Raw genomic sequence first — 13,314 nt, forward strand, 5'->3', positions numbered from 1 at the left:
AAGGCGGACAACGAAAAGCAGACTTATTGTATATATCATTTATGAAATCGCCACTAGGATTTGAAAACACGTCTTCCTCTTTCTAGTCTTAAGAGTGTATAGTTACCACCCCTGGTCTAAATGCCTTTTTGGGTGCTATACAGGACCATATGACGATGTTGTCTAATGCTGACGTGCTGCAAAGTCGGTGGGAGTTATCCTAGGCATCGCTTACCACATCCATTTTTGCTGCCTCCTCAGAACAGAGTAAGGAAAAGATGGCTCGTATTCATGAAGTTGGCAGAGAAGCAGCAAGCATGACCAGCGCACCAAGCCCATCCATGCCCGAACACCATTCCTGCCAATTCACACTACTCTCTTTCGATCTCTCCGACTGCACCGAGATCCCTTGACCACTTAGTAACGCCTGCGGTTCATTCAATTTGACCATCTGGCCATCTAACATAATCCCAAACACGCTCGGGACCCCAACATCCCGTCTGTTTTCCAGCATCCACGAATACTCGTCACGAGCCTCCCACAGCTGTTTTCTTGCTGGCAGAGGCGCGAGAAGAAAGCCATCCTGCATAACGCATCCACGGATTGGTTCCAATGAGAAGAGCATCCGAGTGCATTTGCATACCAGGGCCAATCTAGGGGAAATTTTATCAATGACTGAGCATGTTTATCGCACCGGAAGTGGATTGTCATACCTTCGTCTTGACTCTTCGAAAATCCAATCATCCTGAGTCGGGCCATAACCAAGGCCAGAAGCCGCACCACATGGAACGTTGCCAAGTTGCTGGTAGAGCCCACTTGATACTATCTATGTTCATGTGAGTCATGAGCTGGAGCCAATGGGAGCCACGCGTTCGACATACCCACACGGTCGACAGGAGCAAGACGTCGATATTATTATACATGGTTTCACCTTCTTGTACTCGAACGAGCATGTAGATTAAGAGAGCCTGCATGGAGGAAAGAAGCTCCCACCTATCAAGCCTAGCATACTAAAGCTTTTTGTTAACCTCTTCATATCTGTTTTCGTGGTCAGATAAAAAACTTACTTCTCCCTGTAGACGCTCGCACTCCAATCTCACGTTCTTCCATAGCAACTTCCTACCCCCATGCGCACTAGTACTGACCATCTGCATGAGGCTCATGCACGTAGTGAGTGATTCCAATGACTTGCTCTCGGAACCTGGGACGTTAGATAGCGAATATGGGTGGATGAAGGGCGGAAGAGAATCCTGGCTGCGCATCATTATTGGAAATGACGTCAAGATACGGGCCATTAATATGGCTGTTGTTTGTGTTCCGGCTATGATTGCGGGATTTTGCGCGAAAGATCGCAAGTTGTGGGTTGGCATTGTCGGGATTGATGGACTGGGTATAGAAATCATCAATCCAGATTGATATCTGTTGATGGTGGGTAGATCATACTGGTTGTTTGGAGGCGTGGACGTGGTTTCCGATAGAGTTCCAAAGCTTGGGTGAATAGTTTGATCGCCTAGACTCTCAGTTCCCATTATATTGACGTCCAGCATGTCCCAAGAGAACTGTTCTTCTCCAAGGTCTATAGCCTCGAGGTCTATTGTGGCATACTCGCTTCCACTAGAAACAGTGTCGACATTCAGCGACGTCTTGGAAGTCCCATGTGGGGACAATCTTGAAGGCTCAGTTCTCACCGGACGTCTAACCCTCGGCAGTTGTTTCGAAGTGGTCCCCGACGATACTCTATTTGCAGTACTTTCAATCTGAGAGCAGCATTCAATCTTCTTCATCACACATCTCGTGCAGCTGGGAAACTTGTTATCGCATCGTGATTTCGCCTTGGCGCAAGCGAAACACGACCGCGATCGGACGGTTCGGCTGCTACTATTTCGGGACCGACAGTAGTATCCATGTCTTTTCAGCGTCGATTCTGCGCTTGTCGTAAGCTTTGTCTGTTGTCGGAATGATGCAAAGTGTAGAAACCGAAGATTCTGGTGAGATTAAACATACGTTTGTCAAATGGTTTGCTGCACAACCCGCACCGCAAGATTTCTTGGACTTGCATGTCGGCCATTTCGAATCGAAGAGCCGCGCATGATGAAGCCACGAACAAGATGTCAGTCGGACCTCGCCTCAGAATAGAGGCGTTGAGATTCGAACATTTGTCAGCACAAACTCTCCGCCCGCTTTGAGACTAGTCACGGGCGGAACATTTTGTAGGCCTACTTTAGTCTCTAACTCCTGATTCGCGGCATCAGAGTAGCAGTAACTTCTTCTCCATAACTTCATACAATGTATTGGATAAGGGATTACAGGTTGCACAACTCCGTACGTGACTTCACTGCTAAATACCTCTGGAATGTCTAATATAAAATCCACACCGAACACCCATAAGCAAAGTGTTACTTCTCAAACACTCTACCTCATCAGTTCACTACACTACTATTACCTTCTTCACCATGTTCTCCCCAACCAAGAAGTTCCACAAGACACCCTACCCATCGATTGACCCGACTCGCCCCGAGCTTAGTGCAAAAGGCAAAACCGTCATTGTCACGGGTGGAGGAACCGGCATTGGCGCAGAGACGGCAAAGAGTTTTGCCAAAGCAGGCGCCTCTCGCATTGCTCTCCTCGGCCGCCGAGAACAACCTCTTCTCGACACCAAGGCCATGATCGAAGCGGAGTTCCCTGGAGCCGAGGTGCTCGCCATCGCCACCGATATGGCCAAGAAAAACGAGGTGGAGGCGGCATTTGCAAAGGTGGGAGGAAAGGTGGATGTTTTGATCAGCAATGCAGCAGTCCTGGGTAAGCTGGGAAACGTTGCAGACATGAGCACCGAAGAATTCATGTCCGGCATCATGATCAACTTGCAAGGCAATGTCAACGTTGCCAAGACGTTCCTCAAGTACGCAACTACTAACGGCGTCGTTGTGGAGACCAACTCGGCTGCCGCGCATCTCACCATCACAGGCGGATTCTCGTCGTACAATGTGGCGAAAGCAGCCACGGCCCGCTTTTACAGCTCCCTGGCATACGAGCATCCAGAGATGTCCATGTTCAGTGTTCAGCCGGGGGCCGTGGCCACAGCTATGAACAAGGAGGCGGGGTATAAGCCAAAGGAAGAGGGTAAGGAAGCCCAATGGCAAGGAGATGGGGCTAGTGTCTTGGACGGGTATGACGATGTGAGCCTGCCGGCGAACTTCAATGTCTGGCTCGCTAGCCCGGAGGCGCGCTTCCTCAAGGGCAAGTTCCTGTGGGCAAACTGGGACGTGGATGAGCTTAAGGCGAGGGCGGAAGAGCTTGCGAAGGGGCCGCTGTTAAGCTTCGGACTTATCGGCTGGCCCTTTGCATAGACTACCTAGAAAACGTGCACTAAGCTATTTATGGTCGGTAATGAAGGATATCGTCGTAGGGCGCATCTTCCCCCCGGTCCATCTGTATGGGTCATGTGTGCCACTTTCGGTGACTCGGTGCTTTTCATGATGGATGTGCAGTGGCACCAAGACGTCCCCCTTCCACTCACACATTGCACGGCGCTTTTCCCCCCGCAGATTTGTTACTGCATCTGTTTCGCAACCCCCGCCCCAGGCCAAGCACATCACCAGGGGAAGACGTGTACATGGGCCGGACATGGCGTCGACGGCAGCAGTGGGGTACTTCCGGGCCTCGGCTACCGCCCAAGCGCAATACGAGTGAGCCAAATCCGACTTGGCGTGGCGGATCAAACGATTTCTTTTAGCGTAATGGATTCCGATCCACATGCTGTTGTGTATTCAGGGCTCGAGATTTCCTCTTATCACCGTGGACGCCATTGTGATGCGCAGCAAACCGTAGTCGATAGAGTAGGCGCCCCCGAATCCATGGCGCGACCAAGCTGGCTGTCGTCATTGACGCAGCATGGCTCAGATCCGCCGTACATGCTGCAGCTCAGGAGCTCGGATGGCTTCATCATTGGGACAGTTGCGTTGGCTGTCTTTACCGTAAGTCCCATGCTTTCGACTTTGGGTGGCAGATGTATCAAATTCAAAGAAGACCAAGCGAGGCTGACCAACGTAGGACATGTTCCTGTACGGCGTCATCGTACCCGTCATCCCATTCGCCATTCAAACACGCTGTCACGTCGAACACGATAGAGTTCAGTACTGGGTTTCCGTCCTTGTTGCCATCTACGGAGCCTCCTTACTTGCTTTCTCTCCCATTTGCGGCTGGCTTGCTGACCGTGGCTCTTCCCGGCGATCTCCGCTCCTCTTGGGCCTCCTTGCCCTCCTTGGATCAACTGTCTTGCTCAACATCGGAAACTCGACGGGCATTTTGATTGTAGGACGCATTCTGCAGGGAGCATCGGCTGCTGTTGTGTGAGTATTCTGCCCTACAGGCGCCTATGTATATATATATGTGTATGTGGAGGGGCTAACTGAATGGCAGTTGGGTAGTAGGCCTTGCTCTCCTAGCGGATACCGTACCCCAAGAGCGCCTTGCTACAGCTACGGGATGGCTGAGTCTGGGCATGTCACTTGGCATTCTTATTTCTCCCTTGCTGGGCGGAGTCGTCTACGATCATGCTGGCTATGATGCTGTCTTCGGCATGGCATATGCGCTGATTGGGTTGGATATTGTGCTCCGACTATTGCTTGTCGAGAAGAAAGTTGCCGCACGGTGGGATCCAACTGTCACAGGGCGAGGCCCTGTTACTGCGGGGGCAGAAATGAGCGAAGTTGGGACGACGTGTTCCCAGCCTTCAGACCTGGAAAGAGAGGTGCGGGCCGCTTCAGGCCAACCACAACCAAATTCTGTGGAGGCGGGTCTGCCTGGTTCGCTGAGCCCGCCCCGTCAACGTCGACGCGATCGCCTTCCACCCGTTCTATCGCTACTATACTCGCGTCGACTTCTCGCCGCGCTCTTCTGCTCCATGATCCAAGCTGCCATGATGACCTCCTTCGACTCGGTCCTCGCCATTCACGCAGCGAATATTTTCGACTGGTCCTCAACCGGCGCGGCCCTTCTTTTTCTCCCAATCGTGATTCCAAGTTTCCTCGCCCCCTTTTTTGGCTGGATCAGCGACAAGTACGGGGGCCGCTACATGGTGGCTTTGGGCTTTCTCGGCGCCTGTCCTCCCTACATCAGCCTACGCTTCGTCAACGAGAACACGATCAAGGACAAAGTGCTCGTTTGTGCGTTGCTCGCTGTGACGGGGCTGTTTCTCGCGCTTACCTTTCCCCCCATCATGGCAGAGATCTCGGGCGTTGTGGAAGCTAAAGAGAAGAGCTTGCTTGCAAGTGGTCGTCCTGGCTTTGGGCCAGGAGGTGCTTATGCGCAGGCTTATGCCCTGTTCAACGTTGCATTTGCTGCAGGAACTACGCTAGGGCCGCTGGCGGCAGGCTTCATTGTGCAGGATGAAGGGTGGGCTACCATGGCTTGGGTGATGGGAATGCTATCAGCCATCACTTCGGTGCCAGCTGTCCTGTGGATGGGGGGATGGCTGTTCCGAAAGAAGTAAGATGATAACTGCCTAGTTGAAAATTATAACCTGAAGCCTCTATCTCGCTTTGCTTATCGTCTGGCAGTGTTGCAGAAAAGGGGCGTCCAGCTGCAGCCCGGCAGATGTGGCCCTGCGTCATCGGCAACTGGCTCGTCCATGTCCAACGCCACACCTTGATCACACCTCTCTTCACTCTCTAACCCTTTCTTTGCGCTCACGGTTTCTTGCCTCGCACCATGCAACTGCTTTCGCGACAAACGTTATGCGCTCTCCCGCTCGCTGGCTAATCTCAGGCTTGTCGCAACGCTTTCGCTCGGTCCAGTCTAGGGTGTGGCAAAGCCGTCTAAAAATGTCTCGCCGAGGACCCACATGCAGCACCCAGCGCGCATTACCATACATCGATTCAGCACTAGCCCCTGCATCTCTGCAAGGTACTGGGAGACATTTCTTGCCTCCATCGCTCTCGCAGGACGACTGCGACTCGCCTCACAGGGCTGTGACGGGCCTGGCGATTGGTCGCGCGAGAGCAGCTCTACACCACACTACCAACACCAGACTGGGCCGGCCCAGCCCTTCGCCAGCATAACGCGACTTCACACGCTGCGCTTACGTCATCTCAGATGCAGCGGAATGGACGAGAACGGCTGAGCCTCCACTTCGCGTTGCTCCTCATGGTTGTCGTGCGTCTCAACAACAATTGCCCGACCGCAACCGGCAATAGAGCGCGACAAAGACCGTCTCGAACGAAGCGCAAAACACGCTTCCATAGGTGGTTGCCAAAAGGAGGTCGCAGATCGCAGTTCAACTTTCCCATGTTCCAAGGATTCTAGGAAGGAACAGGAGATTTGCCATGCATGGTTTGCGGTACTTCAGAACCGTCATCTCGAGCTTGCATTCAGCCTGTTCGCCTTGAACAAATGGATGCCCTGTCAACAGATGAATGTGTTTCAGATGCCCCAAGCGAGAGTGGTGCTGTTGACATGCGCTGTCCAGTCGTGTCCTTCACCGGCTCAGCACACAACAACTGCAGGATGCGTGCCGTTTCCCACTACCGATGCGAACCCTGAGTTCCGGATCCTTAACCTACTACTGTTGGAGGTAAGATTGACTATCAAGCCTCATGGCGGATCTATAGTTGGATCAGCAGTGGTAATCATGTCGTAGCTGCCTTTTCCCTCTATGCGGCGTGCACAGATACTTACTTGTTATTGACGCAGCCTGTACGCCACCCTTTTCCGTCTTTCTGTTCGCGGCTTTCAATTTTATAAACATCAACAATAATCTGCTATCCCAGCAACTTCTACTTGCCACGTCAATTTCGACCACCAGTCATCTCTTGTTCCTGCCTGTAAGCCTTGTTTCATCCCTGTGCGGCCCGGATCTTAAGTAGCGACCTATACGTTCGTTAAGTTAGTAGTTGCGGCTGTGTCAGGATTGGCAACTGCAAGGAACGCGTACTAAGTTCCAACTTTAGTGCTGATGCGTTGTTATCCCGCTCATCGCTAGCATTCCTCCCACCTTTATCAGGATCCCGTGTCACCACATTTTTGACTTCATACACCTACCTTAATTTTTTAATACCACTCTACTGCAGCATTATGATAATCAAGTGCGCCATCGCCGCCTTATCGTTATGCGCTTCTGCTGTTGCAGCTCCGACGTAAGTTTCGTGTACTCGCCATACTGAGGAATGCTTCTTGCCTCTATCCAGGGGAGTGGGCGCAACTGCTTGCCCCGCGGCTGCCACAGGAATGGGTGCACTTTTGGAAAAAATTGCTGACACCGTTCAGCGAGAAGCGTAGCGTCGACTTCAAATGGGGGTCGGAGAAGATACGAGGCGTCAACATTGGCGGATGGCTTGTGCTAGAGCCGTAAGTCATCTCACCAACAGCCGCTTGCGCAGGAAGGGGTTCAGGTAGCTAACATCTCAACGATAGATGGATCACCCCGTCGATCTTCGATAGTGCAAACCAGAATCGGCCACAACAAGACATCGTTGATGAATACACGCTAGGCGAAAAACTAGGAAGAGATGCTGCACAAAGTATACTTCGCAAGCATTGGGACTCGTTCGTCACCTGGCACGACTTCAATAAGATCAAACAATCGGGATTCAACGTTGTCCGCATTCCTATTGGCTACTGGGCTTACGACACCTTGGGCTCGCCTTACGTTTCAGGTGCGCGTGACTATATCGATGCTGCGGTAGACTGGTCAAGAGGCCTTGGGTTGAAAATTGTCATCGACCTCCACGGCGCACCAGGCTCCCAGAATGGCTATGACAATTCGGGACAGCGGATAGACCGCCCGACATGGCAATCCGGTGACACGGTACAGCAGACACTTCAGGTCTTGAAGACTATCTCGCAGAGGTACGCCAAGGCTGAGTACCAGGATGTTATCATCGGCATTCAACTGCTCAACGAGCCGGCGCTCTATTACGACAACCTCAGCTTCGATGTTACAAAGCAATTCTACCGAGACGGCTTCGGTCAGGTCCGCGAAGTCTCAGATACGACAGTCATCCTACACGACGGTTTCAAGCCGCCAAATAACTGGAACGGCTTCCTCACTCCATCAGACAACAACGCCCAAAACGTCGCAATCGACCATCACGAATACCAGGTCTTTAACAACGATCTTCTCCGCATGTCACCCCTCCAACATCAACAATATGTCTGTAGCACCGCTGAATCCTACAATGGTGCCGATAAATGGACCTGTAAGTGTCTTGAGTGTTCGAATCGCATATGCACTAGTTACTAATTTTGCAAAGTTGTTGGCGAGTGGACAGGCGCGATGACCGACTGCGCGAAGTACCTCAACGGCTACGGTCGGGGTGCCAGATACGACGGTACCTTCCCCGGCAGCTCCAAGGTTGGCGATTGTGGATGGCAGAACGATGTAAATCAATGGTCGCAGTCGTACAAGGACGACACACGCAAATATATCGAGGCTCAGATTGCCGCCTATGAAACCAAAACACAGGGTTGGTTCTGGTGGAATTTCAAGACGGAAGGCGCTAGTGAGTGGGATGCGTTCAGGCTTATTGATGCGGGCGTATTTCCTGCTATCCAGAACGGGCAGGTGCAATACAAGTTTGGAGCCATTTGTTAATGTCCGAATGAGTTGGGTAATTCAGGGTATGATAGAAATGGGGTGTACACAAGGAGGGGAGAAGGACATTGTTCAGGTGATTAATAAGTCAAACAGTAGCAATACTACAATACTACTACGCGAAAATACTGTCGTCGTGAACTTATTCCAGACTCCGTTTTGGGAGTGATCATTACTATTCTCCTTACGTGTCAACAGTGAGATATGCCGAGCATATGCGATCGCACAACCAACTCACCACACTCGCACAACTTCCGAATGATCCTGGTACAACCCTACGGATATGTTCAAGCGGAGAACCCCTTCTCGCTACCTACTCACTTTTCAAACAATCCAGTATAAGAGGTGCTATTACTTTCGGTACTGTTACCTCTCAGTAGCGGAGCTAGTTTTCCAGAATCTAAGTTATCAACTGGCGCTACGGGCACAGAAAAAAGACCGACATTCGCTAGGTAGGGTGCGCGGGTATCTTGGAAAACAAGCCACATGTCTGGAATTGGGGAGGGGATCTTCAGCCAAGCAGGCCCCCAGCGTATCTTGCCCGTTGCACACAGTGCGGGGAAATGCTTGGAATGATCCCGCGCCAAGCCGAATCACTATAACTTGAATAAAGCAACGCTGTATTTTCAATGATTTCATTCTGCAGATATTTTCGGATACTCGTTTTGAAGATCTTAGAATCGTATCGTTGTATTCTTGCAACGCCCGCAAAGATTAACTCGATTGCAAATATGGAGAAACACCAAGCAGTCCAAGACGAAAAGCCAGCCACGCATTTCGAAGAGAACCCCGAGCTTAGGCCGGAAAAGACACCCGCTGTTCTCGAAAATGCAGACTACACCGGTGCAGAGGCGAAGACAGATCCGGCAGAGATCGCGCTGGTGAGGAAAATCGACTGGAGACTCATGGTGTGTATACCTTACGCGTCAGAATGGGATAAAACGTCTGATGAGTGACTAGCCGACATTGTGCACGATGTATTTCCTCAACTACGTTGGTAAGAAGTCCTTGTGCGAAATTGAGTAGAGATGTGTACTTACATGGTACTTCTAATGCGATAGATAGAAATGCAATCGCACAAGCTCGTCTCAATAACCTCGAGAAGGATCTGGGAATGAGTGGGGTGCAATTCAACACCACGGTCAGCATGTTAGTATCTCTTCTTTGCAACCACCAATCCCGGAAATCCATGTCTGACGTCGTCACAGCCTCTTTGTCGGTTATGTCATTATGCAAATCCCTTCAAATATGCTCATAACTCGTATCAAGCCGGGCATATACATGAGCGCGTGGATGGCCATATGGGCTGTTGTATCAGCTTGCACGGCGTTAGTGCAAAGTTTTGGAGGGCTAGTAGCCTGTCGGTTCTTTTTAGGAATCACGGAAGTGAGTTCTAGCCCTAGATAGAGACATGAGTGTGAACTGACGAATACATGTAGGCTCCGGTACGATGAATACAATATTGCATGTTCGGAGTATTGGAACTGACCTTGAGAACGTAGTTCTATCCAGGAGCAACGTACATGCTCTCCATTTTTTACACGCGAAAAGGTGGGTTCGAGAAAGTGGTGCATGGAGCCAGTACTTACAATGAATTGTAGAGGTTGCTACACGTATTGCAATGCTCTACTGTGCACAGATTCTAGCAACCGGTTTCTCCGGTCTAATCGCAGCTGGTGTCTTTGCTGGAATGGACGGTGTCCGTGGCATAGCTGGGTGGCGCTGGCTATTCATTGTGTAAGTCATCCTCATTCTTGATACATTTGCCAACTGCTCTCTCATCTTATCTAACGTCTACCATAGCGAAGGCGCAGTAACCGGCCTAGTAGCCATCTTCGGCTTCTTTCTCCTACCAAATACACCTCTCACTACATCATGGTTGAAACCCCAGGAGCGCGAAATGGCTCACGCACGTATGGAGCGCGATAGGATCGGCGACTCGCTCGAGCAGGTCAGTATGATGGAGGGCTTAAGGCAGGCGTGCAGGGACAAGCGGACGTGGCTATTTTGCTTTATGCAGAATTTCCATTTGAGCGCCTGTTCATTCAATTCTTTCTTCCCGACGTGAGTTCACCCATTCTCCTCAACGGCTTTATTTGGTGTAGGTTTGATAACATTGAATCAGCGTCGTAAAGACCCTTGGTTTCAACAGAACCATCACCCTCGTTCTTACATGTCCGCCGTTTATTATGGCTGGCGCAGCAGGCATCTTGACGGGATGGAGTTCTGGTCGCATGCATGAGCGTACTTGGCATATAACTGGTGGGCTTCTTGTTGCTATTGTGGGCTTCGTTATCGCAGCCAGCACATTGAATACCGCAGGACGGTATATAGCCTGCTTCATCTTCCCAATTGGCGCATACTCCGTCAACTCGGTCATTATCGGTTGGGCATCTTCTACTCTAGGCCAAACAAAGGAGAAGAAAGCGGCAAGTGCACATCACTCCCGCGCGAGTTGTTTTGGTGCTGACTTCAAGTAGGTTGTACTTGCTATGACGAATGTTGGGGGCCAGATTGGCTACATATATGGCGCGTATCTGTGGCCAGACTACGATGAGCCACGGTACGGTATTGGCTTCGGCGCATCCGCTGCATTTGCGCTATGTTCGATTGCTTGCGCTTGGGTCATCCGTACGATGCTTATCATGGAGAACCAAAGGCTCAAAGCCTCAACGAATGAGCGTGTCAATCTGTACGGGTACTGAAAGGTTAGCTATTCAATATTGATATAATGTACTTTAAAAGTGAACTACTATCATGAAAACTATTTCAAGCTTCCAACACTAATCTATTAATAACTTTCTTTGATATCGATAAAAACGACTTCGCCACAGGTGGATCCTGTTCCACGATTACTTTAAGATGAATATTATTCCACCCCGGCGTTACTTCGTCGAAATGCTTATTCCCAATGCTGAGTTCTCCTACTGTGAAGTCGTTATCGTAGAGCTACCTCGGACATTCTCTCGCGATCTGGTCGAGAAACGCGCTTGAGTAGAGCGTCCATTTCCTGGGGAGAAACCCCAAATTTAGGCGTTCACGTCGCCGCAACTTCTTGCCAAGTCGATCCTCAGACTTCTGTGCGCAAGTTTCTTTCGCCCTCGCTTTAGTATCAGGGTGCCGACGCCACTGATTCGTGGTCCAGGTGTTGGCACCACGTTGCTGAGGTGCTGTTTCCGAGCAGCTGGCGTTTGAGGGGAAGACGCAACAGTGGAGGTCATGTTTCCAAGTAAATGAAGAGTTTCAATCAGGATACAGAATATCGCCAGAAGTGAAGGGCATATGATGGAGATATATATATATTTGTGCAGTTTTCTAGGATGCCAGGTAGATAGCCTTGGAAGTAGGTACCGCCTAGCCATCCAAATCTAGGTGTACGGGGTACCAGGGATATTCAGGTTAGAAATCGCGGTCGACTTTTACTCGCCTCAATTCCGTCTTTTGATAACGTGCTGAACCTCGGTCACATCTCCATTGGCATCAAGTCCGAAGGCAGTATAATGAATGCGGCTATCTGTGTCGGACTGATGTTCAGATTCCCTAGATCAAAGTGTGAGTTAAGAATCTTCAGCAATATATGTGTTGTTACGAACTTCATAGCCACTCTCGTCGTATCTGATTTAAACTGGCCAAGATTCTCCTCCACCGCAGCAACGAACCCGTTTTTCACACCGAAGACGGAAATTGGCCTGGGCGAATCCAAGTAGTTGTCTTGGTGACATATTCTACAGCCAAGGATTTGGAGCCGCTCTGGACGGTCGTAAGAAATGTGCTGGCTATGGAGTGACTCGACATATTTAACGAGAAAGCAATCTGGATAAAGGCAATGACATGGGAAGGGAGGTATGCTAGTTCTATGCAAAAGAAGTGCGTATATGTGGACGAGTGAAATAACGATCTGCGATGGAGTGAGTTATTTCACAGTTATAAGGACCGGAGAACATCTACCAATTCAGGGAGTTAAATGCTTGTAACAGCATATCAAGGGTACGCTCGGCATCCTATAGGCCATACAACTCAAGTGTTGATGAATCTGGACTAATGATGTAAAGTCGGAACACGATATTGCTAAGGTAAAGTGGCCACGCCGAATTACCAGCGCTTAAAGAGGCACAGAATGCCGTGTATGTGATATCGTGATGAGACGTACCTCACTAGCATGCCAAGATAGAGACTAAAGGGTTTTATGCGCCTTGTCTCGTGGGTCTTGAGTGTTGTCTGAAAATATGGGCCTATGCTGTATCAGTGACTGCTGTCTACATTAGACAATGATTGGGGGTCAATAATTTTCTGTAGTAGTCTACTGATAGTTGTATTTACAGGTTATGCGTTACTAACATTAGATTCCAGTGTTACTGCGGTGTAGTTGGCGCCGCATGGCAGAAGATGGCGGAGAAAGTCACGAAAGCTCTATTGGAAAAGGTATGTGAGGCACAAGCCTTTCACGCCTTACAGAGAATTAGAGCGATATAGAATGCACTCTCGGGCTGTACAGTGTGAATGTGAATGCATATAACCGGGTGCGGAAAACGCGTGTAAGAAAAGCTACGTGCACGCCAAGCCGTTTGCGTGGCCCACCACGCTACTAAGGCTTATCAGCTAATAAGCCACTCTACCCAATAAGCTACCTTAATATTAAAATAAACTAAACACAATTTTTTTAAACCGCGATATATTTACTACTAATAATCTAATTTTAAATATAATTATAATAATTAATTTATAAAATTTTAAAAAATAATTTT

The 13,314-nt window shown here is 49.8% G+C and overlaps 5 protein-coding genes across 5 annotated transcripts; 4 read left to right on the top strand and 1 right to left on the bottom strand.

Annotated features, from left to right (window-relative positions):
* Positions 1 to 268: 268 nt before the first annotated feature.
* On the bottom strand, positions 269 to 1,382 carry K460DRAFT_273591 (uncharacterized protein; the record flags this gene model as incomplete). The annotated part of the gene is made up of 4 exons (XM_040927892.1): positions 269 to 632; positions 693 to 805; positions 861 to 989; positions 1,047 to 1,382. 4 exons carry the CDS (start codon positions 1,380 to 1,382, stop codon positions 269 to 271), a joined length of 942 nt encoding a protein of 313 aa, XP_040793851.1.
* Positions 1,383 to 2,140: 758 nt separating this feature from the next.
* Positions 2,141 to 3,543, top strand: K460DRAFT_362039 (NAD(P)-binding protein). The gene has a single exon (XM_040932568.1). It carries the CDS (start codon positions 2,433 to 2,435, stop codon positions 3,324 to 3,326), a length of 894 nt encoding a protein of 297 aa, XP_040793852.1. The 5' UTR covers positions 2,141 to 2,432; the 3' UTR covers positions 3,327 to 3,543.
* Positions 3,544 to 3,833: 290 nt separating this feature from the next.
* K460DRAFT_274415 (MFS general substrate transporter) lies at positions 3,834 to 5,470 on the top strand (the record flags this gene model as incomplete). Its single annotated transcript, XM_040927957.1, has 3 exons — positions 3,834 to 3,953; positions 4,030 to 4,328; positions 4,399 to 5,470. The coding sequence occupies 3 exons, from the start codon at positions 3,834 to 3,836 to the stop codon at positions 5,468 to 5,470; spliced, it is 1,491 nt and encodes a 496-aa protein (XP_040793853.1).
* A 1,359-nt stretch (positions 5,471 to 6,829) lies between these two features.
* On the top strand, positions 6,830 to 8,691 carry K460DRAFT_412872 (glycoside hydrolase family 5 protein). Its single transcript, XM_040937566.1, has 4 exons — positions 6,830 to 7,112; positions 7,243 to 7,323; positions 7,390 to 8,174; positions 8,229 to 8,691. Exons 1-4 carry the CDS (start codon positions 7,051 to 7,053, stop codon positions 8,567 to 8,569), a joined length of 1,269 nt encoding a protein of 422 aa, XP_040793854.1. The 5' UTR covers positions 6,830 to 7,050; the 3' UTR covers positions 8,570 to 8,691.
* A 559-nt stretch (positions 8,692 to 9,250) lies between these two features.
* Positions 9,251 to 11,274, top strand: K460DRAFT_382749 (MFS transporter-like protein; the record flags this gene model as incomplete). Its single annotated transcript, XM_040935425.1, has 9 exons — positions 9,251 to 9,450; positions 9,530 to 9,566; positions 9,598 to 9,718; positions 9,778 to 9,955; positions 10,072 to 10,120; positions 10,171 to 10,306; positions 10,373 to 10,633; positions 10,695 to 10,998; positions 11,050 to 11,274. The coding sequence occupies exons 1-9, from the start codon at positions 9,301 to 9,303 to the stop codon at positions 11,272 to 11,274; spliced, it is 1,461 nt and encodes a 486-aa protein (XP_040793855.1). The 5' UTR covers positions 9,251 to 9,300.
* Between the last annotated feature and the right edge of the window lie 2,040 nt (positions 11,275 to 13,314).

Source organism: Cucurbitaria berberidis (assembly GCF_010015615.1).
Source record: "Cucurbitaria berberidis CBS 394.84 unplaced genomic scaffold K460scaffold_1, whole genome shotgun sequence".
Lineage (NCBI taxonomy): Eukaryota > Fungi > Ascomycota > Dothideomycetes > Pleosporales > Cucurbitariaceae > Cucurbitaria > Cucurbitaria berberidis.

Coding starts and splice junctions, on each gene's coding strand:
- K460DRAFT_362039 (XM_040932568.1), top strand. CDS start 2,433: ATGTTCTCCCCAACCAAGAAGTTCCACAAGACACCCTACCCATCGATT.
- K460DRAFT_412872 (XM_040937566.1), top strand. CDS start 7,051: ATGATAATCAAGTGCGCCATCGCCGCCTTATCGTTATGCGCTTCTGCT. Junction 7,324..7,389: donor GGATGGCTTGTGCTAGAGCC/GTAAGTCATCTC, acceptor TCTCAACGATAG/ATGGATCACCCCGTCGATCT. Junction 8,175..8,228: donor TGGTGCCGATAAATGGACCT/GTAAGTGTCTTG, acceptor AATTTTGCAAAG/TTGTTGGCGAGTGGACAGGC.